At 44.6% G+C, this 25,931-nt stretch overlaps 1 protein-coding gene across 2 annotated transcripts; it reads right to left on the reverse strand.

Annotated features, from left to right (window-relative positions):
* Positions 1-11,872: 11,872 nt before the first annotated feature.
* Positions 11,873-18,875, reverse strand: GATD1 (glutamine amidotransferase class 1 domain containing 1). Of its 2 annotated transcripts, none has more exons than XM_056354396.1 (8): positions 18,770-18,875; positions 17,872-17,948; positions 17,404-17,509; positions 16,771-16,878; positions 16,106-16,200; positions 14,998-15,091; positions 13,084-13,195; positions 11,873-12,548 (listed from the first exon to the last, which is right to left on the reverse strand). In XM_056354396.1, the coding sequence occupies exons 1-8, from the start codon at positions 18,825-18,827 to the stop codon at positions 12,542-12,544; spliced, it is 657 nt and encodes a 218-aa protein (XP_056210371.1). In that variant the 5' UTR covers positions 18,828-18,875; the 3' UTR covers positions 11,873-12,541. The 2 variants fall into 2 exon arrangements, with proteins under 2 accessions (XP_056210371.1, XP_056210370.1); XM_056354395.1 differs by having other exon boundaries at positions 11,873-12,551.
* Between the last annotated feature and the right edge of the window lie 7,056 nt (positions 18,876-25,931).

The following is a 25,931-nucleotide window of genomic DNA, read 5'->3' on the forward strand; positions in this document are numbered from 1 at the left end:
CTTCCGTTGTAATGTGTTCATTTCACTGCTGGAGACACCTGATAATTGATTTTTAAATTTTTTAATTAACTTCCTCTTTAAGTTACAGTCCCAACACATTAAGCAAGCAGTTTAGTCACAGTAGAACAGCATGAAAGGCAAAAGACCCAGGTTTCAAAAGCCCTCCTTGGTACAAAACCTGCAGGTGCTCTTACAAAACACACACACATATTTTTATAGGAATATATATATAAACACACAGACACACACTAAACCAACTAAGCTCCAGTCCCTTCCTTTCCTCTTTCTGCAGCCAAGGCGGCAGCAGTAGTGACTTATGAGTTGGCAAACCTGGTGAATGTCATCAGAATTAGTATTTCAAGGCTTTTTAAGGGGGGGGAAGGGAAGCTGTGTCATAAGAAATGTTTCTGGTTTTTGTTAAATATCAATACCACTTGTGTAAGAGCCCAAAGCAAGGTAACGGGAAGAACGTGGAACTGATTGAAGCTGAAAATGCCACTGCATTACAACAGGGGCATAAGCCTCATTCAAAGACTACGTTTTCAAAATCTTAAGTCTCTCAAGCAGTTAATAAATCACTTGACAGTTGGTAACCTAAGCTGACAGAGTGAACATGTGGATACAACTCAATTGTATATTGTCTTTGGAGGAGTTACTGCTTTTCTTTATGTAATAGTAATGGGATTACTGCCAATTCTACCCCACAAATGAGGGGGTTTTGTGTTTTGAGGTTTTTGTGGGTTTGAGGGTATTTTTAAGTTCTATCACCTCCTTTCTTCACTTTCCTTAAGCTGCTGATTTTGTGAGAGAGGAACAAACAGCTATGTGGCAGCTTTCCTTGGGAATGACCTAATCCTAATACAGCACTTACCAATTTACAGGGTTTTCCATTAAGCTGGGATGCTTGTGATTACATTTCATGCTGTATTTCACAAAGACTAATTAAATACATCTTATTAGTTTATGTAGGTCCAGTTCCATCAAGGGTAGACAAGAACAAGCAACAGGACAAGAGAAAATGTACCCAGGTTGTGCCAGAGGCAGTTTAGATTGGATATTAGGAAAAATTTCTTCATCGAAAGGGTTATTAAGCATTGGAATGGGCTGCCCAAGGAAGTGGTGGAGTCACCATCCCTGGAGGTGTTTAAAAGACATGTTGATGCAGTGCTTAGGGACATGGTTCAGTGATGATGCACTTGGCAGTGCTGGGTTAACAGTTGGATTTGATGATCTTAAAGGTCTTTTCCAACCTAAATGATGCTGAGAGGTTCCTGTTTATATGTGGACACAATTAACTGTTTCCTGATCAAGTTGCCTGAACTTAACCTGTTTAAAAAAAGGAAAAAAGGCAGCACTGAGGCTACAATACCTATACACACATTCTATATCCAGCTTGAATAATATAAGAAAAACTAGCCAAGGGACCAGTCAATCATTGACATCAGTGACGCAGCAGCACTGGTGTCAGGACATTGCTGTAACAACCTGGGAGCTGTGGTTTCAGCCAAAGTGACAGCTGGCTGAACGCTCACAAACCAGATGCAGGTCTGAGAACAGAACCCGTCGGCCATCTCTGCGCGGTGCTGCGCTCCTGGCTGTGCCCTGGACCTGCCCCACACGGGCCAGGAATAGTGCCAACCCACCAGAGGGAGCTGAGGCCATCTCAGGACTCATCCAAGCCCCTCTGCTCTGCAGGTGTAGGTCAGAGTGAGAAGCAGGCCACGGCAGAAAGCAAGCTGTCCGGAGGAAGGTGACCTTTCTCCCTTTCGAAGGTCAAGCAAGCATTAAAAGCTTTACCCTGCCCCCACCTCCCTATCCTGTGCCACCGGCCATCTGACCTACCAGGGCACTGTGATTTAAATCCCTGTAGTCATGACTGACCCTCTTGCCAGAAGGTCTGTATCCTGCTGAAAAGGAAACCGAACCCCAAGTACAGCAGAGGCACCCAGTACAAGTCTGTAAGCTCCCCGCTTTGGCTTTAGCTTTCCCAGCATCTGCTTTCTGCTCCAGGTTACAAGAGGAGAGCTGTAGCTCCTTCACAGACCACAATTTCCCAAACAGGCAAGTTTGGCTCCAGCCAGTACCAGTTACAGAAGTATGAAGTCACTGCTCCCTCAGGCAAGAGAACGAGGCTTTCAGCTAGTCCAGAAGTCACTTCCCTGGCATAGCGAAGCTACACAGCACCACTGTGAGACTGACAGCTCCAGGGATGCCAGACCGGTGAGACCCATGGCAAACCGGCACAACCAGCGCTGCCTTCTGAAAGGTAATGCAGTTCCTGAGGAGGCACTTGCAACACATTTTCTGAAAACTGCTACTACAATAATCACAAGAGATGACAGGGTAGGATGTGGATCCTTAGCCAGACAGAAATATTTCCCCGCCCCACAGCAACAACCCTGCTTAATCTAGCAAACTGAACGTTAAACACAACATCACTGATGAAGAGCTCGAGTATTTCCCATATTATGAAGAGGAAGATCTGGGGCTATAGAAGCAGCAAATACAACACTGCTGTCAAGAGAGGGCTGTGTGGTTGTTGCTGGTCTCCCTGAAAAACTGATCTTTCTTCCTCACACTCACTGGCAGGCGATAAGCCTCTCTACAGGCTATAACTTCACCTGATAGCTGGATGATTTGCTGCCTGCCACAGCTTGTCGTAAACCGAGACAAGCCTGTCCTAATGCCTGACCTCTTAGCAAAGGAATTAGGAGGTATTTTAGGCTGCTACTGCATTCTTACAGACAGAAGTGTTCAGGCACAATTACACTGCAGGGAAGCTGCACAAAGCCCAGTTACCCCAGTTAGCCCTGGCCCCACTGGTCAGTCTTCATACCAACTTCATTCTAGATGCGACACAGAAGGACTGTCTTGCCTAAGGAAGGTCTTTCTGACAAACTGCTGCCCTTTCACTTTCCCCAAAGCCTGTTTGCTCTGGAGCTTTCTCAATCAGAAAAATTGTTGGTTTCTTTCTAATATTATCTCCTAGTTAGCCCTAAAATACTGACAGATCAAAGCTGGTCACTTGGGGAATGAGAATCCCAGTAAAAGCTTCCTGCTCTGGATTCCCATGTCGCAAGCCCTGCTGAGCTGGTAACACCACGCAGCTCCGTGAGCAACCAGCTTTGTGCCGTGCAGGGTGGGAATTCAGAATCTGGAGGCTTGCTGTGAAGCTGGGCTATCAGAAGCTTTGAGCCTCTGCAAGAAATACCCCTTCTTCCTCCCTGCACCCTCACACCACCAGCACAGCCACCAGAGCGGTCATCTCACATAGCCGGGACACAGCTGGCCAGGGCCAGTAACACCACAACAAACAGAACTCTGAAGCATTCCAAAAGTTGCTCAATCAAATTCTGCAGTGAAAGGGTACAAAGAGGCAGGAAAAGGTGGCTCAATAGCTGTCAGACCTCACCCGCTTACCTACAGACACATGGTCCCCTCAAGACCAGAGGGGGCAGGAGATGAACAAGTTACACTTCCCTGTCACAGGGTCCCTTACCTGCTCTGCGAGCAGCTCCAGTTTCCCTCTTCAGCACTGGGGCTTCTTCCCCTCAGCACAGGCTGGGTGCTGTGCGGTGACTGGTGCAGGTGGCCAAGTCACAAAGTCCGCATCCATTCTGAAATGGAGCAAAACCCCAAAAACCTACATAAACCTTCAGCCTATGTGTCTGTCCAGTCACACAAAGCACCTTTACCCCACAACTCTTCCTCAGTTTCATCCCTCTTTAGGAGGTAAAGAGGTCTCCCTCCCAGGATCCTGTCTGAGCCCAGCTTACAAACTCCTTTTAGTGGCTTCCCAGATCCCCAGACCTCCTCAGATTTATCAGGAGCAGACGTCTGTTGTCTCCCAGAAAGGTTTTCAGCTATCACAGCCACAAGGACAAGCTTCGACTCAGCAAGTAGGGACAAACAGAATGTGTGTGTGTGTATAAATCCTGAAGAACCAATACATACACTTTAAAAATTTATTTAAAAGCGTCCTTCCACTTAATTAAACACACCCAGAGCCATAACACCTCCCAGCAGCCACAAAGAGTAAACCTTTCCAGCCTCCTGGGAGGGAAATTCTCCCTTTATGACCTGCTCTACACCCTCAGCATGAGACAGGCTTCACCTGGGCTTCCCCAGCCCCACGGCAGAAGAGCCAGCACAGGAGGCTGCCACCAGCCCCTTCCCACAGGGCAAACTCCTGCACTGTGCTTCCTCCTGGTGCTTGTCATCTAAGTGCCAGAGCCTAGGCACCTAGGCTGCGGAGTGCTACAAACCACACCTACACATAAGGTTGTAGTTGGCCCTCTTCAAGGAGGCACCACGCTCCAAACAAAGCAGGAATTACTTCGGGTTGTGCTGAGCAAGGCCAGGTCTGATTTGGGGGAGCGGGCAGCCCCTCTGCAGGCAGAGTGCAAACACACCCCGCACGGCTGCTGGTGTACCAGGCTGGGAAAGGGCGTTCTTTCTATCTTCCATCCTCAAATTCCAAGAGAAAACAGTACTGTATCTTCCCATACACGTGCATCTTGCCTACGCAGCAGGATCCCTGAAGTTTCTGTGCAAGTAGCACCTGCCATCAGAGATCCTGGCACATATCAGAGTCCTGGAGTATTCCTGCAAGAGAAAAAACATTCATTAAACATTAGAGCCTCCAGCAACAGCAGGCTGTATTCAAAGCTCAGCAAGTGAACTAAATGAACATTTTGAACTCTTATTTTCATTGCAATCCTCAGGCAGCGAAGTAAGTAGCAGAACTATTAAGAAAACAAACCCCCTGGAGAAAGCAAACATTGTTTAACAGACTGCCCAGACAGTTTAGCTTGGGAGCACAGAATACAGCTGGCAAATATATGATTTCTGGTTTGTTCACAGAATCAAGAAAAACCACACACAAAACATGCACGTCAGCAAAGAAACAAACTCAGGACTTAAAAGCAGGATAGTTGGATGTAAAAAAGCTGAAATACTTTTTATTTGGGGTGAAATGCAACATTTTGCCTCCTGGCTTTTTCTGCAGGTATGTTTCAAAAAGAAAATGTGAAATAACCCATTTCAGAGAATTGGCTTCTTGGCTAAAAAGCATTTGTCATATTCAGTACAAAGCTGTGGAAAATGTGTTCAACACAAAAGTGCAATTTGTAGCAAATTAATTTAAAAAACCCAGAAGATAAATAATCCCAAGCTTAGGTCTGGTCTCCCTGCGGCACATTTTATTATTCATTCCTTTAGGGTACGTGCCAAGAGCCTCATGGTAAGGGCTCCTGACACACAAGACATAAAACCCCACAGTCCTTGAACGGCAGAGACGCCCAGCTGTAGGCACCCACTGCTCCAGCAGTCCGTTTGGGCTGTCCCTGGCCAGGAACTGGCCAGGCTCGGGGTCTCCTGCTCTCATCCCAAGGCCAAACAGGGCTCTGCGACAAGGCTGAGCCCCACAAACCGCTGCTCCAGCCCACAGCACGGTTCAAGGCACTGGGGATTAAAATCAAAGCACGTGGCTCACAGTTTCAAACCTACCGTGCAGTCTGAATAGACCTATATACATTATTTAGTACGAGGTAACATAGGGAATAGCATATGATAACTGTTAGAATAGGATTAGAATACAATTAGTAGTTCAAGTTTATACAAGTAAGCATGCACTGGCAGCTCAGATCAACTTAGTTTACTGTAGCTTACGTGGAAGCAGAAGGATCAAGAAGTTTTGGAGGGACGAGCCAGGTAAAGCAGCCAGTCCAAGGGCAAAAGGCATGAAGAACTGCTGAGCTCTGATTTTTACCTGGTGACATGATTCTACCCAATTTCATATGGATTTTACTACTTTTACACCAGAAAATAACAGAACAGGTGATGCTGAGGAAGGACAATATTTAAGGAAATCACGCAGGGCAGCATTAGCACACGATGTTTTAGGATATGACAAAGGACTGAGGCTTTCATGGCGAAGTTTCTAACTCTGCTGCTCTCATCCTCCTAAGAAAAGAAGGAGCACGGGAGAGCCAACCCTCTGGTCACAGATTACTGGGAAGCCACAGGAATAGCTTGTTGTTTCCAGCACAGCTCAGTGTAATATGCATTTTATGTGCTAATAATGTGTTAATATGCATTTTGTGCTATTGTAGCCCTGAGTGGCATCCAAGGATTTTCCTCTCTTCCAGCTGTAGCCCACCTGCCTGGCACAGGTACAAGAAGCAGCCCTTCCTCGGGAATTCACAAGAAAAAAGGAATAACTTGGTGTTTGGGGACGGAGTTTGCTGGTGGCTGAGGAGGAATGCGAAGGTCTGTGTGGAGCAGTACCACCACCACGTGGGGAGGCTGCAGCATCCCACAGCACCTCTTCAAGATTCGCAGAGCGGCAATTAACTGATGAGCACAAATGCAAAGTTAACCACCCTCCCTTGTGGTGGCAGCTCTCGAATTTGAACATCCAGGTCTATGCAAACACGCAAAGCTTGGGGGAGGTGGGTGCTGGAAAAGCTTTTCCTTCCTCTCTCAGCTCCCTCTTGCATCCCATCACACGATGCACCAGGGGAGCCTGGCTGCTGCTCCCTGTGGATGCTCAGCACCTCCTGTATTCTCGAAACAAGGGTGCAAGAGCAGAGGTACAGGAGAGCAGAGCTGTTAGGAAAACAGCCGCTAGGGTCCACAAAGCTGACAGCAAGTACATCAGTTTTATTTTCAGCCTCCCAGCATAGAATTTCACTTTAAAATTAGCCCCTGGAGATGCATTTATAAGGCCTATCAAATACAGCCATCAAAGGCTATTACAGACTACATTAAACAAGCCCGACAGTATCTGATAGGTACCACGTTAAATGTTAAAGCTAATCAGGATTAAAAATTCATTTCCATTTATTCTGGTACTTGTTTTGATGCACTGGCATTACAGAGGAGAGAGCACTGCCACAGTGTTACTGGCTGCCAAGTCCCAGTGGGATGTCTGGGAGTCTTCCCAGGCTGTCTCTGATACCACCTCTGAATTCTGAGGATCTAAGATACCTCCACTGATGGCAGCTACAGTATCAAGCTTTAGGAAAGGCATGGTAACACAGAGGGCTCACAATCAAAGCCCAAGCTGTTGCTGATTTGGTCTTTCCTCATCACCTTTCACACCACTCAACCTTTTGCCCTGTAAACATTAGGTTAGTTAAACTAGAAAGATGACATTCCCATTATTGTTATAGCCACAACTTAAATTGAATTAAGGTGTAAGAAGTGTTAAAGTTGAGATCACACTCACAAGCCAGTCTGGGGGCTCACTCCAAATGTTACACCAGTTTGCAAATGTTTTGTTTGAGCATCCCTTTTCACAACTTCTGCATAAAACTGCCAGTAAAGGCTCCTATTACCTTAAAGATGTTCTGTACCTTTCCTTTATTCCTTGCAGGGACCAGCTACACAGCTTTAACAAGGGCCGTGCTGGGATGCATAGTGATACATGCTGTTGTCTCATTGGTGAAGAAATCCTTGTGGGGATGCAATACAGGAATGTTTTTTTACAGCTGTGAGCCAACTGCTGTAAAGATTATCCTAAAGATAGCATTTAAGGATAACTCATCTGAGAAAGCCCCTTATCCATTTGGATTCATCCCACAAACTGTTTCTGCTCCATATATTGCAGAAGCACTCTGATGCTTCTAGCAGATACTTCAATGTCTGCCCCTAAGAACAGAGGAAAATATAGAACACACTCCCACGCGTTAAGCCCTGGCAAGATGTCTCACACTGTGTGTGTGGTTCCCTAAATAAAAAAAAAAAAATTAAAAAAATCAGCAGCTAGATATTACCGGGAACAGACAGATTTCTAAGGGAATAAGCCTGGCTGATAACATCCCTAAGGCAAAAGCACCAAGCACTCCAGAGCACAACACAATCAGGATTTGCGTGGGTTGAAAATCTCCAGAATTACAATTTGTTTGAGAAGCAGTTTCTGGCTGGCACAAAAGAGCCTGTCATGTGGTTCAAATGCCAGAATCCTCTATAAACAACTGGTCACAAAGACAGCGAAACACCAAGCATTTGCAAGCCCTGCCAAAAGCTCGTCCTCCCTGCAGCATTCAAATTGCTACACTCAATCCAGCTAAGGGGGGAAAGCCGTCACGCTGCAGAACACGGGCTAAATGAGCACGGCAAGAGCTGGCATGTTTTCAGGACTCCTGATAACTGCCTCTAGCTGATTGCTCATCAGTTATACATGATTTCTAACCCACATCACTAGATTGGTCATAAACATGTATCTTTACATGCAAATTAATTTTTAGCTTAAGATTAGTATGCATGGTCACGGAGCAGAGACAACACTAACTGTACCACAAGCTAAGACACTGACAAAGGTCAACAGGCACAAGGCAAGAAGAAGCAACATCTCACCTATGCTAATGCCCCTGCAAAAACCCAGCTGCTGAGATTTGTCAGTGTCTTGTTAAGCATGACTGGGTAAGAATAGTATTTAAAACTGGACCACTGAGCAGTTTGAACATGCTGTATTCTTACAACCAGGGAGAGGAGAACCCATGCCATTTTAAGGCATGATATTATGTGCTGCAAGACAAACTCAGGATAAATATCACTGTTCGGATGCCTGGGATGTGATGCTGCACTGGCCTGCTTCTCAGTTTCACCAGGAAGAAAGCATAGCCCACAAGGTACAGGAAACAAACCAAGGTATTCAAACTCCTCACACAGGAAGCTTAAAATGCAAGACTTATCCAAAAATCAGTCTTCTTTCCATAATGTCACTTCAGAATTTTAGTTGATGTAAATACCTTTTAAGCAAAAAATAAATTAAAAGAAACTACCAAGTGTTACATCTTTAGAACAATTAACAGGGAACTAAATACCTAAGCAATACCTCAAGCTATAGACATGCTGCAGCCTTTGAAGCCTGTACTTCAACCCTGCTGGTTTTAGTTTCAAAGTAAACAGGAGTTACAGAAATAGGCTGATGTGTTGTTGAAAGCTTCTGTACAGTCAAGTGGTTTACTGCCACATTGAAAGCTTTTCCAAAATGAAAAACTAGATGAAAACTTACAAAGAGGTCATCAACACTATGTATCATTCCTGACTATTAATCTGTACACATGTGGTAAAGGAAAGTAAAATAACAAGCAAAAATGATGGAATACTGCCTTTGTTTTAACCCACTGACATAACACCCCCCAAAAGAACAGAGTAAAACTGTCTTGAGTATATCTGGCATGACATGAAACAGCTTCACATGCTTTCTATTTTAATCTTTTCCCACAGTCTTAGAATAATTTTTTCCAGTCCTTAGCTAAAGTTGGTCATACTGTATGAGAACTTAGAAGAGCCATCGCAAGTGCTCACAGCTTGTCGGCACAGTGTTTAAAGGTGACTGAATGCTAGCCCACCATCCACACGAGAGAGGGGGCTGTTTTACCAGTCGTTTTGCTTTGCTGCTAGCAGTGACGCCACATCCACGCAGCCAGCATCCTCCTCGTCACCCGCACCAGCGCTGTAGGCACAGACACTTGCAAACACCACCTCTGCAGCCACTTCCCGCTGGACCCTGCCATTCTTCCTCTATTCTGCCAGAGCAGCTTCAACACTGGAGACAGTTTAGATTACTGAGGAGACAGAAATGGATGTGTGATGTGAAAGAAAGGTGCTCACAGCAACTCCTCTTTATCTGCTCCCCTATGGGAAGAATAAGAAAATGTTAGAAAAAACTAAAAGGCAGAGTACTTCCCAACATTGGCACACAGCGGTTCCAACAGGCCTGGGCTGCCACAAAAAAAAAAAAGGACAAACAGTGCAATAGGGAACTGATCAAAGCCTATAGCGCTCTGAATACTGTTTGTTCACCTGGCAGCTTATCAACAAGCCTGGGCAGAACTTTACAATTAAGGAATGAAAACAGGACACGGGGTAGACAGCAATATTCTATTTTTACAGGCAGGCAACGTCAAAATCACTAGACCTTTCAAAGTCAAATGGAAGCAGCCTCAATGGTAAAACAGACTAATAGCCTCTCAGACTCCCACTTCAGAAACTGAGCAACAGGCCCTGAGCCAAAGTTGACCTCTAGACAAACCTGCCAACCAAACATTAAGTATATATTTAGTATCCAATCATTAGCAAACCATGCATGATCCTTAGCGAAAGATGTAGCTTAGATAAAAGAGTAATCCTGAGCCAAGCTATCTGTGGTGCATCCTTCCTTGCTTAGAGGCAGGTGGACCAGGCAACGAAACCAGATGTTCAGCCTTGTTTGGAAACCAGTGGTTATAATCCAGTAGATAAGGGAGCTTTCTTTGGTTCCTCCTTGAGCCCCAGCCAGGCTTTGGTGGGATCTGAGAGGAGAGTGAAACCAGTTGTTTCTGCATTTACAAGTAGGTGAGCTTGTTTATTCAATACAGTATAAAAGCTGGACCCTCTTGCAGTGACTTGGGAGACCTCCCCTACAAGGGGACACCCTGCATAGACTCCCCAGTTGCTAGGACAGGCTCTCCACATCCTCACTGCAGCAGGGGCGGATCTGGATGATGGTAATGTAGTAGGGCAACGGGTGATCTCTTTCTTACTCACTACAGCCAACCCTGAGTAGTAATGATTAGGTGCATTGCCTTGCTTATCTGTTTTATTGCTTGAAATCAGGGTACTTTATGCTAATCCTTCTGTATGCACATACTGCCTTATTTTCTGCATTAATTTGAAACAAACAGTAATACAAGATTATTTTCTGTACTGGTGTCTGTGTGCTATCCACTGACCCCGTAGAACAGCTCTGCAGCTGCAGTTAGGTGTGGCAAAGCTCTCTCAACTCAGAAGCCACATAAAGTTGCACCCACCTCCTCCAGGTCCCCTATTACCTGCCTCCAGGCCCACCAAGTTCCCTGCTCAAGCCATCAGTGGAATCCAGGGCATGAAGTTTCACCTCCTCCATCTAAATAAAGCTTTTGGTGGCAGATTATCTCCTTGCTGTAGGTGCACAGCATTCAACGCAGAACTACCCCAATTCTAAATATGATTGCAGTACAAATACAAAAACTTTTCACATCACTTCAGCAGACAGCCCACTAGAAATCCAGACAAAGTACACCCCAATGGTGACAGAGGTCAACAAATCCCTACAGCAACTTGCCAGGAATCAGAATTTAAGTTATCAAAAAGCTCTTTGATAGTTTAATTTCTATCAATGCCTAATGTTAATTTCAAATTCTAACTTTAATTTCTATTAAAACAAAAAATCTGTGAACTGGGCTCCAAAATACAACCGCAGAAGACCCAACAAATCTCACAGCAGATTACCTTTTAAAAATTACAAAGAAGTCTTGAGACAGAACTGAAAAAACTGAATTTCTACAGAAAAGACATAAAATTACCCTGCTTGATGACTAGTTCTAACCAATGTGTCGTATTATCCCATTAAGAAAGAAAAGCAACCACAAAGGTTCTTTCTCTCACAGAGCACTGCAGAAATGCTGCCCTCTGTTCCAAGAGGGAAGGAAAAATGTTAGTCTGCCTACTTTCCCATAGGTTTTAGTATGCTAGAGCTTGCAATAATGAAAAATATTCTTGGTCTGATTATTCCTTTCCATGTTCAACTTCAAGCCACATCTGCTGCTCAAAAGGAAAGAGAAGGGCAGATTTCATCTTACAGCTGGTTCCTCAGATAACATGATCCACACTAGCTGCCTACATTTTTTACTTCCTTTGTTCATAAAATTCCAGCATGAAGCAACTGCAACATACTTGCCAGAGAAGTATTTCAAACATTTCAAAGAGAACAAAAAATTATAACATAAGCACCACAAAGGAGAACAGATAACCAGTGAGAAGACCATTTAAAAACAGCTGACCAAACTCTTTAAACAGAAGTCCGATAATGTGAACAGGCAAGGACGAAAACAAGGGCACATTTGCCAACGGTATCACCAGCAAGCTGCCTTCAGACAACTGGCTCTGCTTTATTCAGTGTTTAGCTAAGCATTTTCCATCCTATTCCAAGTATATCCAAGTGTCCCAGACACATTCAGAGTTCAGACAGTAACTTTGTGACCTACCAAATGAGAATACATCTGACATTGCAATTCCATGAAGCTTTAGGTGTAGATTTTGATATTTTGAACACAAACACCAGATGGCTCACAGAGCTCCAAGTGCTTGCTCTTTGGGGCAGAGTTACTAACAATCAGTATAACTGTCAACCTAGAGCAAGGTCTTCAGCTTCAGCAATTTGTATCCACAGCACCAACTGTTCCGTTTGTTGGGTTTGGGTGTTTCTTTTTTAAAGGACAGTTCCCCACATCTGTAAATCAAGGGTCCAGAAAGAAGCAGTGAAAAGAGATGTAGCAACAAAAATGCAAGGTGGTTTCATAGTCACTTCTCAAGTGTGATGCACTTCTACGTTTTCTTCACAACCTTCATCCATTCTATGTATGCAAAACCTGACATTGCTACTCCACTGTCACAGTAACTTCATAGTCCGGGGCAGAAAGTTAGAGGGATGTTTTATCCAGTTACCAGACAAGAAAATCCTTAGCCTGCTGGCTCTTCATCCATCCTGTTTGGAAAGACACCTCCTTCTTCATTTCCTGCTGAATGAAATACATCCAAACATGACACCTGTTAGTCCACAGCCAGGAAAGGACTTCTAACACACATTCATCTGAACAAAAGAATTTTTTTAATGGTTATTTCTAAGTGTTCCTTCTAGATGACAAGACAAAAGACAGTCAGACAGCCAAGCCCTTACCAAAGAACTTCAATCCACTCCTTCCCAGAATCCCCAAACACAGCTGAGTAAATGCTAACTTGCCAAAGCACAAAGAAAAAGACACAAGAGATGTTTCTCTCAACAGGAATGCGTAGTGAAGCCTATTCTGCATTTCACTTTATCAGTCCCGATAAGACAGCTAGGCATCTCCCAACCAATTTACCTTTTATTAATATCACAAATGCTTTTTACCAAGAGACATAACTGATTGAACAGCTAGATCAAACAAAGATGACATGTGCTTCAGCAGTTAACTAAAGGGAAAAAAAAAGTCCATTGGGGGACAATATTCCTGAAACTAAAAGATGCTCACCACTGTCTGTTCCTAAGTCTTATCTCCCACATTGCCTCACCTGACATTGCAAAGAATAAGAAGATTCTGGACGGCAGGAAGAGTGGAATTTTCATTCTGTCCTGTCACCAGGTGTCTGTCCAGCACAACATGTACAGCATCTGGAATGCTGGCTAAATACAGGAGAAAAAGCAAAAGCATTGTGTTAGTGGACACCACTTCAGTGTCAATATCACAACCCTGATAAAACTAAAACAAAAATTAACTATTTTGACCATACAGATTTGCTGGGTAACTTGACATGCTGATCTGTAACAACCACGACAGGGACAATCTTGAGCCCCTAATCCTGAAACAATTTCACTGCAAAGTCCTTCTCCGAAAGGCCAGCAGGGCCAGTCTCATCGTTCAGTTAACACTAGGTGGGTAACATGCACACATCAAGAGATTGTCATAATAAAACCCTCAAAGTATATATTTTAAAATTGTAGTCACCCTGTGATACAATGTAAGCTCTTCTCATGTAGGATATCAAAGTTGTAATCACCATACTACAAAGAACCTGCAGAAAAATACTTATTTTCTGTCCTATAATATCCTGACATGTTAATATCTACCAGGAATTGTTCAGTACTCCAACTAGCATTTTTAAGTTACCTCATTTCAGATAGAGCCATTAGTTTTTCAGTAATGAACAACTCTTATTTTCTTTCCCTTCTCACAGCCACTGACTGCCTAAATACAGGCCAAGCGCCTTCAAACCACACATGCTTTTTTCCTCTTCTTGCTGGACTCATTATGCAGAAGGTGGCAGCAGCAGCCCATGTGAAAAGCATCAAGATGCCATTTAAACACAGAAACAGGCAGTCAGCAGCATGGGTGGAAGAGAATGAAGCAAAGAATATACAGCAGTTTGATAAGACAGTGGTGTTTCTTCTTAGTGAAAAACAGAAGAATGGCATTAGGAGCCTGGTTCTGTTTCCTATCCAGGCCATGTGCATAGTTAATCTCTAATCTAGCCACTTTAATTGAATCAATTCAATAGGTGGAACTATTCTGCTGAAGGATGACTTAAATACCACAGGCATCTCATTATTCTCTTTAAGGATTCTAAAAAAAATTACCTAACAAAACAGGAGACTGAACAACAGCTGCAACTGAAGAATAGGCCCATTTACAGCTCATTATTTAATTCTCCCTGTAGCTCTTCAGTACTGCAGGAACGCAACATGTAAAGGAAAATGACACTTTTCCCTGCACATCCAATTGAGGAAAAAGTGACATTTCTGTGCTTGAATGGATTTAATTTCTCTTACAGGACTGAACTTCAGATTTTGCTGTTCAAAGTCAAACTTTTACATTTTGACTAATAATAATTAATGAAATTAGTAACAAAGCAAGAAAATACTAAAAAACCAGATCTAGCTAGAGTAAAATAGTTCTGCTAAAAGACAACTAATCAGAGCAACCAAAACGCTATGCAGCCTAGCGCCTCCAGCTTTAATTAATGAAGCATTTGCTTGAATAGAAGGCAACCCCAAAATCAAGAACTTAACCTCTCCCAGCAGCGGACATGCTCTCTGCCACACAGGAAGGCAGCAGCTGCAACACCTCCGTACAGACACAGGCTGCACATCTGCAGAGCAACAGCAGCTCCCCTGCTCACACCCTTCCCTGCAGCACAAGTTCTTTGTTCATAGCAGGACAAGCAACGTCACGTTTACCTTGGGGTGTAAGGGCATGTGTGGACAACCACGGAGATCAGTGCACGGTACTGTACTGCCCTACTTCTCCACACACGGTATTTTGTGGCATTTATTATTAAAACACTCACTGTTTATATTCCTAAAGTGGGAATGCAAGATGAGATAGCCTGTCAGAGTCCTGTTCAGCTGTGTAAAACTGGCACATACACATTCATTTCCAGAATGCAGCCACGAAACATGAAGACCTGGACAACAGAAGAGTGACATACCACTAAATGTAGCTCCAGAGTCTTTCACAAAATCTTCCACAATAATGGATAAACTGGCAAAATTAGGCTGCCTCACTAGTTCATACACAGAGGGCTGAAAAAGATCAAAAGGAAGTAAGTCTGTCTTGCTTTTTACAGAATGACACCCAGCAATTTCTGCATAGCAACTAGACACTGAACAGTGTGCATGCAATTAACTTCAAAAAGCGCAGACCTGTTTGGATGCTGGACACAAACATTTGGACACAAGTGCCATGCCACTTGCAGAGTCCAAACAACAGTACTCTGTTTTCTAAATGAATATGGGAATCGGCTTAAATGCCGAGAAAAATAAGAAGTACTTAGTTCAGTTTTTATATGCACAGGAGGAAACAGAATTTTATGGTTTCCATAGTAACTGTAGCTAGGTCACATCATGCCTTATTTTAAATATTTTGTCATGGACTGTAGTGCCAAATACAAGCACATCAGGACACTGACAGTTTTTGGGAGTCCCATAAACTTAATTTCTTAACTTTGCATGTAAATTTTCAACCCTGTAAGTTGTACTATAGAGGTTTGCATCACCTCAGCACACAGGTGCAGCTGCCATATAAGTAGTCTGTGAGGAGAGATATAACTGTACAGTAAATAAAATATCAACAGTATCTAGCTACATTTTTTTTTTATTACAAGCCAGTGTGTACAAACTGCCTTTTCCCCCCTAGAGCTTCCTCTACCTTTGAAAATAAAACAGCACCTTGAGAAATATAACCTACCTCCAGCATTCATGAAGCAAAAAAAAATAAAATTCTTAAGAGCCCTCAACTATGAATTCAAAAAGCTGCAGCAGACATTTCCAGCATTTTAAAGTTTACTGAACAATCAGCAGGCAAACACTTTCCACATGACAGTGAAGTGCAACAATCCCTCCACACGCTCACTGCTGTTTCCCTTTGCTAATGATAACTTTCCACATCATGCACATAAACCAAGGGTACCAAACTGATGATTTATATTTGTAGGAGCTTCTAGGATAAGACCAAATCTACCAGCACCTGAAATCACGGGCCTCCCACACAGCAAAAGCGCCCCCAAACAGCAAAAGTCACCCGAAAGTTCAACCTACCCCTGTCAGGCTGTATCCCTGAAATACCCAGGATTTATCCTCATTGGTGGCACAACACAAAGCTGCAACTCCATGTCCAATCGCACAGATCGGCTCTAGAGAAATACCAAAGCATATTTGTGAGGATCTTCAAATAGCCAAAACCTAGATGAGTTAATGAGATTCTTCAACATTACAGCATGTTGCCTTCCTGTAATAAAATTATACTGCACCATTTATAGCCTCTTAGGCTCCTGCACACTACAGTAAGAATTATGCCGGTCTTGCAGAGTCACTAGCTATTAACTCCAAGTCCAGAGACAGCAGCAATCAGAAAAACACATACTCAAACGGTAAGTGAGAAGCACACACAAGTCTTGATTAACTACAGCCTTAATGATGATCCTGGTACACTTCACATTTGGCTCTAGACCTTGAATCCCATCGACTTGGAGACGGCTATTTCTGTGTCACTGTAAGGCAGAAAACCCCCTTCTGACACAAGCATTGAAAAGCTACTGATAAGGTTACTCTTCGAGAGAAGATACATTTCTCTAAAGCAGCTCCTTCCAGTTCTGAATGCTCTTCAGCTACGGCAACATTTTAAAGTCATTGGAAGGCAACACTGTTAAGTGAACAGTACAGTAGTACTATTTTATTTAACAATATTTAACAATTTCACCTACTGTTCTCAGTGCTGAAGTGCTGCAATATCTTAGCCAGGTACCCGCTGTTTGCAAGGTCAGTCATAGCCCCAGGACAGTTTGGAATCAGCAGCGCGTGGTACCTAGCGCCTAGTAAGAAGGAAAGGATAAACCAATTGTAATACCAGTAACAAACAAAAGCCTGACCATAAATCCATTTCAGATTTGACACAGTTGAGACAATACCACACAGGTCAGTCAAAAACTGTATAAACCAAATGAACTAAAGAAACTAACAGATCTATACAGAGTCCAGAAAAAGGTCCTTTTTAGGACAAAGAACACACCTTTGATACACCATTCTTACCCAGGCAAAACTTGAAACTGTTATGTCTGCTAGCCTCTACTTTAGCAAAGTATTTATTTTTACAAAATAACACTACAGAGTGTGTTTATATACACAGAAACAGACTATATATATTGTGTATGTATACATAGGAGGAAACTACCAATCCAAGATAAATAAGAAAGTAACAACTGTAGCTGGTAGGGCTTCCTCTTAAAACACTTGTTTTACATCTTTTCTGTGTCATTCTTCCCTAAGGGCCTAACATTAAGCAGCATCTGTTTCCCCGATAAATGAAGATGACATACTAGCCAACAACAATCCCTTACCATCAATCGACTCCAACTTGGCAGGGTTTGCGTACGATTTCATACGAAAGTCCTGTACCCAGCGCATGTTGCTCTCGTTCACATCCACAAAATCAATTGATTTCCCCTAGGGGAAGCATGGTTCAAAGGCTGTCATTAGGATCACTGAAAAAACATCCACTACATTTCTTGAAGCATAACCATGTGGGATTTCGAGATACTTCAGTTCTCACAAATCTGAAGCTCTCCGTTTTTCCCACTGAAGCCATCCTTCTAATAGCACTCCCTCTGCTCTTCGTGGGTAACAGATACTGGACGAAGAAGTTCAAAACCACACTATAGGAAGCATGCATTCACTTCAATATTAAGACAACAAAATTAAGTCCTTTAATTTGTAAGGCCAATAAGACACCTCTCCGAATAGTATAATTCTCTCTTGTCACTTGAAATATCAATTGGTTTCAGACTGAAATCACAGAAATCACTTACCCCTGGAGTTGCGACTTGCAGATTAAAAGCCGAGCTAGTCAGCGTAAAGCAGTGAAGGAACGACTGGGCTGACACGCCTGAAAAACAGAGTCCAACAACTTAAGGAAACAATTACGTTTTAATCCCAGCCACACTATGTAGTCTTACCTAGCAAAGTACACGAGCTTGGTTTTTTGATCATCTTAAAAGCTCTCAGTAATTCCAGACTTATTTTAAGATGGAAGAAATGCACCGCCACCGTTATAGGTGAACAACGTATTGAGAAACACATGACAAGTATGCCGTTTGCTCCGGCTGGGGGGTTAAACAGGCAGGAGTGAAGGAAATTTGGCTTCGCCCAGGTACATGTGCAAGGGCAGCTCTGGTGCAGGCACATGCCAAGGGGAAACCAGCCCGCATCCAACGGCACAGCTGCGAGCAGAGGAACACACAGACACGTGTGCACTGCAGGTGGGCATCTACAGAAAGCGAGCACATCTGTGCACCACGCAGCTGCACAAGCAGGAGCAGCGCGTGTGCACGGCCGCGCAGAGCAAGGCTGAGCAGCCAGCCTGCACGTGGGACTGCACAGCTGAGCCGCACGCCTGCACACGCACACACTGCCGAGCCGCGGTCACTCTTGCGCACGCACCGCACACCTGAGCCGCACGCACACCGCGCCTGCACACACACACCGCTGTGCAAGCGGCGCCGCGGGCTGCGGTGCGGGCACACGCGTGGCAGGACGGTGCCGCGCTCGGTGCCGCCGACGCACGGCGCAGCCCAGGCCACGGGGCGACACCGGCCCGGCCCAGGGCGCAGCGGGCCCGCACACAGGGCCGGGCCGCACCCCGGGGCACCGCGGGCCGCGGGAGCGGAGCCGGCCGGCCCGGGGCTCCCCCCGCCCCGAGAATCTCACCCGCGGCGGCGGCGCTGGCGACGATGAGGCAGGTGGGCTTGGCCAGCCGGTCCGACATGGCGCGGGGCGCGGCGGGGCGCGGCGGCGGCGGAGGGGGGCGGTGCCTCATGGGCCGCGCCTGCGCGGGGGGGCGGGGGCGGCCGGGGGGCGGGAACCGCTGCGGGGCGGCGGGGGTAGCCCGTAGCGCCGCGGTGCCTTTTGAAGCCGTCGGGAGCTGCATGGTGGATCCTGCGGGTCACCCGGTGGCACGCCCCACCTGCCTTCCCCTCCGCTACCGTGCAACGGTTTGGTTTTGGTTTTTTTATTTTGGTTTTTTTTGCATGAGAATTGCAAACTAAATAAAGCCATCCCAGCATCTCAAGCTGTCCGTCTCATGCTTCATATCTGGTCCAGGTTGTATCCCCTGTGCGTGCTCTTAAGTTTTGAAGGGGCCTTTATTCTGCAAGAAAAATGTTCAATTTTTTGCAGCTCTCGCTGCTTTTGGCTCCGTGGCTCACCGGAGGAAAAGTAACTTTTCTAAACCTTCTTCAGCTTATGAATCTGTGTTTTGCATCCCTGTGTTAATAGGTTTATCTCTTGATGGTTGCTACTGTATTAGAAAGAGACAGTGACAGTATAAAGCCATAGATACAAAACAAAGACAGTACAATTCTACCATTCTTTTTGTTTGTTTATTTGAAAATAAATGTATTCCAGCCTGGATTCCTAAAGGAAATGTATCTTATACCATCAGGCTGGCTGCTTGTCCATCTCCTCAATCATCTATCTCTATTTTTTTTTTTTTTTCCTCTCCAAAAGTGTTCTGAAACTGTAGGCTGGTTCACTGTGGAGGTAACCTGGATGTTCCTCTCTTTGCTCCAGCTTAGCTACCAGAAAATAATTTAAAAAAGAAAAAACCCGAAGCCTATCTTTCACTGTCCAGTTCAGCTACTATGCGGGGACTTAGTGCCACTCCAGCAGCCTAAGCCTTTACGGCATGGAGCATTGCATTTACACTCTTTACACCTGCTTGTGAAGCCAGTGCTTTTTTCCTAAATCCAAGAGCAGAATGGAAACCACTGTCTCAAATCCTACTCCATCAGTCTTCTCACCCTCCCTAGACTGCCCAAAATACAAAGCATCAGAGGACTTGACAATGATTTAAGGTGAAGACGTAGAAAAAAATGTGAGAGTGCCCTGGTTGCTGGGAGATTAAATGGTACAAGTGATGTCTTAATACTTGATCTTCCATTGCTCAGTAGGTGGCAATGCCTCAGTTTTACCAGAACACCGCTTTGCAAATGGTCTTCTGTTGAATTCTTCTCCAGCAAGCACCATATGTGCTTTGCAGCCCCTCTCGGCTTAATTCGGCAGGTTAACAAGCATGAGTAGTAACTATCACCGTGTCAGGATCACAAAGACAATATAAATTATTTGCTGCTTTGCGCAGACTGGTTTTTTTTTGATAGAGCCTGGACGTTATGGTTAAGTGAAGTCAGCTGAGTGCTTCCTCTTCAAACCTGGTCTGGTAAAATCTAACTGCTGTGTTTCTCATTTAAAGCACACATCTTATTTAAAGTGTGTTTAAAGCTGATGTCTCATGTAAGGCGTCCTTTCCTGTGGCTAGATGATGGCTGGAGTGGAAGGCAGCAGGGGAAAGCAATGTGTAGTTTAAGATAATTGTGAACATAGCCTCTGGATTTTATACTTTTTAAATTCCTGTAAATATGTGGAGGGGAAGAAGTAGATGAAACACATAATGGATCGGTGGAGGATACCCAAACCAGTGTTTGAAAGCACCGGGCTGATGCTAGCTTTGCTCCCTATGTTGGCACCACAACTGCACCGACATGTCTGTGCTGCCACCTGCCCTGGCAGTGAGAAGAGGCACGTTTTTGGTTTGAAGGAGACACAAGCGGAAGATTCTCCAGCTCATTCCCCCTCTCCACCGAGCAAGCAGCACTGTTCTGTCTCAGGCTGAGGAGGACAGTTTGTGCAGGTGCCTCCGCTGATTCCAAATCACCAGGAAACCTTCCAAGCTGCAGCATCGCCTGCCGTGCCAGCCCCGCCACAGCTGCACACCCTCTTCTCTTAAGAAGAGATGAGCCAGGGTCTCTGTGGATGAGGGTATGTTTGCCCTTCCTAGGAACTGAAGAGCCTCAGCTCCCTTGAAGCAGGGCTGTCACCGCCTGGGTACCACAGCGGAGACGGCTGTCGCTGCTCATCCATACCCCACTACCCCAATGTATGTGCTATTTTACACACCCTAACTGGGGGCAGTGAGGAGGACCGGTCACCCACCCACCCCAGCTGCTCAGATTCAGGCTCAGAAAAAAAGAATTTATTTGCTGTCCTGCTCTTATGAATATTAATCTAAAACTTGCATCCTCAGCTGTGTTTCTGCAGCAAAAATCTCATATAATGAATGCTTTTGCAACTAAAGGCTGCCCCTTTTTCCTGGCCCGAAGGAGTTCACAATACTTATCTTCCCAGTTCTTCACAGATTCAGGTCCAAAAGCCTGCAGACTCCTGCAGAGCCCCTGTTTGGAGCTGGTGTAACGTGACAGCAACTATTCACAGTGACATGTACTGCCAAAACCTCCTCCCCGGCTAGCACAGATGTGCTGGGACCACTGCGGACATCAGCCAGGTGCTCAGGGGGCTGTGTTACTTGTGAGGACAGGTGCTCCCAGGCCAACTTAAACCCAAAACCAAGCAAATGGGCACACACCTTGATTTGGCTGGGGAGAGGTCAGAGCAAACCATGCAGCAAAGCCTGCAGACCAGCCTGCAGGACAGGGGATTATTGGGATCACAAAGATTTCCTCAGTGGCTCTGGGCAAGTCTTTACACTTCAGTTCCTATGCGGGAGTGACAATAATCATCCTTTGCCTGCTTCCCTTGGGCAGGCTGGGGTTTATCGGGGGGGGGGGGGGGGCTTTTCTTACAGTTCTTCCTGGGGTCGCTAACCCTAGCAAATGTTGAGCCTGTAGGAAACATGGGTATGAGTAACGAGTGAGAGGGAGAACAGCCATTTTCACTCACACCCCCACATACACAAAGATGCTCACATGATGAATTATACAATATATCTATGTGTGTATTTATATCTCTGTATATAGTTTATTTCTCACAATCCTGGTAAGAGTTACAGGTGTACTGGGAATCATTTACAGTTTCACAGCATATGGAGTGGCCATACAGCTTCTGATGTGAGTAACATACAGTGTGTAGAGAGCACACGTTTTCAACCCATCCACCCACCACTCATACAATGGGTTTTCAAAGCTAATACTAGATTCAGCTACGTAGAAAGCCTGGAAAATGTTAGGGTACAGCGTTGGGTGTCGTACAACACTGTCAGTCACAATGGGACAAGCTAAACTACTTTAATTTTCAATCTAGTATTTCTAGTCTACCTGCATTATTGCATTTATACGCTTTTTTTTTTTTTAAGTCAAAGTAAATAGAATACTATATGGGAAAGGAAAAATTCTTGACTATTTTAGGATTTGAGCTGCAGCCCATACAAAGTGTCCATAGAAGCATAGACAAGATTATAAATTCAACAAGGTATAAATTAGCTGTATAGCTTTGTGTGTAGGTAGGTGTCCATTTCCCTCCAGGAAATGTGTCTAGCAGCATATTGTTTCTGAAAGCAAAAAAAACCCAAACCTGTATGTTGAACACAGGTAAATATGTGTCACAAGCAGGTCTGTTTGTACAGGGAAGAAATCAAGGTGTCACTCTGAAAATTACTACCATTTGGAAAACACATTCAGGCGCTCACTCAAAGCCCACAGATGTCGTTGGAAAGATGCCTGTGGCTTCCAGGGTAGCAGCAGGCATTTCCCTGCTACCAGTGTGTCAGCTTTCCATCTGACTCCTGAGGGCTTTGGATCAGTCCCTGGAAAAGTAACAGAATCCAAGCAAACCAAAAGAAAAATAAATAATAATCCCCTGTAATCTGACCTTCGAGTTCCCTTTCTACAACTGTAGTTTCTCCAAAATTTGTAAACAACCTGCACCTACCACTAGAAGAGAGTTGGTTTTCACTGGGGAGTTGAGATTGCACCTTTTCAAGATTTCAGTTTAAATGGTCCTAACCAGTGACTTGGGAAAAGGCACCAGGCTTAAGAAGGGCTGCTCAAAACTTTGTAAAGCCAAATTATTAACTTGTTGGTTTGTTTGGTAGTTGGTTTTTGGTTTTGTTTTGGTTTTTTAACATGACAAATTGTATGGCACCCTTGTTCTTATCAAATCACCCCAGAAACTTGACTGCTTGAAGCTGCTGTGGCAAAACCAGGGATACAATGCAGGTCTTTACTGTTGCCAAGATGATTAAAATTCCTCTCTTCCTGGCAGGAGTTTTGGTACTGTATTCATGGGGGCTTTGCAGTATGAGAAAATAAAAAAAATAAAGAAATCATCTGTGAATTTCAATCTGGAAGCAACTGAAAGAGAAACAGGAGCAAGAGTAACATGTTGGTCCAAATCCCGCTTAACCCAAATCCTGTTTTTCAGGGGGAAAAAATAATCTATTTGATTTGAAGAGTATAGCATCAAAGAGCACAAGTCCCCAAGTACTGCACGTCAGAGCATCTGAGTGCAGCACACACTGTCCAAAGCAGCGAGCAGAGCCAGAGCACAGGGTAGAGCCACACTCGCACCTTTGGAAAGCCAACAGCTGCGATCTGTCACACAACTTGCAGGCTTTGGGTATCAACTTATTAGCACGGTTAGTTGAATGAGCTCTGAATTTTCAAGGCCCAGCAGTCTTGCGTTACTGTATCAAATGGTAACACCTGAGCAGCCCATTCAAATGGTAAAAATCCTTGCAGCCTTCTGTCTCCTCAATCCTGCAGCACACCCCTGGCATGTGAGCTGATTCTCCAAGGCCAGCAAAAATACAGGTCACTGACTTGAGCTGAGAGCCAGCTCTGGAGTGCTTGGGAACCTCTCTGCCTGTATTTTTTGTGGTCCAGTAACTGGAAGACTGAAGAAGTACTGGCATCAGCCAAGCGTAGGGTATGCTCGTGCTGTGTCAGCATTTCTCGAGCAGCCAGAATACCTCACAGCTGGCTATCAGGCAGGCTTCAGTCCCGAGCAGAGCTTGTGGCCATGCAGTGACACTGGCACGGAAGAGGAAGGACAAGGAAAAGGGACCTTCCAGCTGTGGTTCTCTTATCTGCTGAGCTTCTATAACAGACAAGAGCACTTGGCATCTTCAGACTGAGACCCTCAAGCCTTAGTGGTTTGGGCAGATGAAAACTGGTACATTCCCTGCTGTGCCGCACAGTCTGCACTCCTCTTAGGTGCTCGATAGCCAAAGGATGCCTGTCTCTTTTGGGTAGAGGTACCCAAACCCTGCCCCAGCCTTGGGGCAGGGGTTCTGCCTCACTGTGGAGAGACCACATCTGCAGAGCTGTCTGGGAAGAAAGTAGAAAAAGGAAAGAGAATACAGTGCAGTAGCCAAAGAAGCAGTAAAAGACAAGCAATAAATTGGATCTCCAAAAACTGATGGAGCCGCACAGTTTGTAGCAGTTGAAGATCTGGCATGAGCAGCCAGCCTAGGAATTTGGGCATTAACAAAGAAAGCAGGTCACAGGGCTGGACTGATGATCTAAAAGAGAAGAGGAAAAATTCATCATAAACCCCCTTTGCTCAACAGATTAAATTCCTCAGAGCCACTCAATCAAAGTAACGGGATCTGAGCTAAGCACAGCAAGACACAATAGAAGACACAGAAAAATGGTGTCGGATAGACCCAGCCACGTCCAGCTGAACAGCACGTGGGCATGTTCCAAGCCAATGTCTCAGTTAAATTGTAGTGCCTCCAGTAGCACCTTGCATCATCACCTCGGCTGCTTAATTCAAGATAATCTAGCTCAAGGAGATCAACTTTCTGTATAGCTACCTTCAGTTTGATGAACCTAGATCAAGTACCTTCTCATTTTTGCCATGTATTCACTGCGACAGCTAAGACATCTTATTCTGTGCTCTCTGTCCTTAATGCCACTTAAAAAATAACTTCCCATTAATGATAAATTAATATTTCAAATGGATAAACTTCAGAAGAGAACTAATCTCCAATTGAATGAGGACAGGAGAGATTTAAAAAGAACAATAGGGCAGAAAAAGTCACTGCAGAAGTGTTTAGGGGTAGATGACGGGCTGATAAGAGAGCAGTAATATTTAATCCACAGTACTAGGCAGATGCTGCTCTCATCACACTCTCCTGGCTTCTTCGTAACCCACAGAGCAAAATGCTGAAGTATGGGGGTGGTACTTCAGCCCTGGCCCAGGGGATTGCTGCACAGGCTTCATTGCCTCCTGCAGCAGAGCTGTCAATCGAGCGCCACTCATAAGACCTGAAATGTGCAGGCAGCCCAGGCTGGATCTTCAGCATCTGTGGATTCCTCCCTGAAGGAGTAAGAGACCAAATACCTCTGGTGTAAAGCAACAGGAAATATCCTAATTCCAGCCTTCTGCACTGAGAATGTAATTAACTTAGAACTGGCTTTGATCTGGATAATAAAAATTCTGTATCTATTCAAGAAGAGAGGTGCCTAATCTGTAAAGAACTGCAGTCAGTTTATGAAAAAGATTATATGATGCAGTTGCCTACCCCTGTGGTGGGCAGCTCTTCCTGGCTTGGGAGATTTCTCCCAGCTTCATGGTGAAGGGAATGATACAGCAGTAAGATGCTACACAGCTTGGGAAGGGAACCAGCATCCCTGCTCTAGCATGAAGTCACAGACTAAGAGGATCAAAGTGCAGGTCGGTTGGATTTTCAGTCCTTTTCAAAGCAAAGCATGTGAAAGCCCTTCAAAATGCCCAAATCATAAACTTGCAGCTTCCCTTAATCGTACAAAGTTGGTTGTAGAAAACTTCAGATCTTTTTCTTGCTTCACTAACACTTTAAAATTGAACAGAGCCACAAAAGATCATTTGGAAAAGTCAGTTAGCAAAGGTTAATTTGCATGGCATTAGAGTTGGTCATTTTTGCTTTTGTCCAAGAAAAAAAGAAAGAAGCGGGTAGAGTATAAAAATTAATGTGCCCTTACCAAAACTGTTAAGACAATGAAATTGTGCTTTTTTTCTCTGCATTTCTCTGTACTGTTTCTTGTACCCTCTCAGAAGCACTGACTTGAAGCTTTGTGTAGAGCTGATTGACATTCCA

The sequence above is a fragment of the Falco biarmicus genome, chromosome 10 (genome assembly GCF_023638135.1).
Source record: "Falco biarmicus isolate bFalBia1 chromosome 10, bFalBia1.pri, whole genome shotgun sequence".
Taxonomy (NCBI): domain Eukaryota; kingdom Metazoa; phylum Chordata; class Aves; order Falconiformes; family Falconidae; genus Falco; species Falco biarmicus.

Excerpts from the sequence above, each read along its gene's own strand:
- GATD1 (XM_056354395.1), bottom strand. The coding sequence starts at position 18,827 with ATGTCGGACCGGCTGGCCAAGCCCACCTGCCTCATCGTCGCCAGCGCC. Across the intron at positions 17,949-18,769 it reads CGCCAGCGCCGCCGCCGCGG|GCGTGTCAGCCCAGTCGTTC; the intron begins GTGAGATTCTCG and ends TCTGTTTTTCAG. Across the intron at positions 15,092-16,105 it reads AGGGATACAGCCTGACAGGG|CCCTCTGTGTATGAACTAGT; the intron begins GTAGGTTGAACT and ends GATCTTTTTCAG.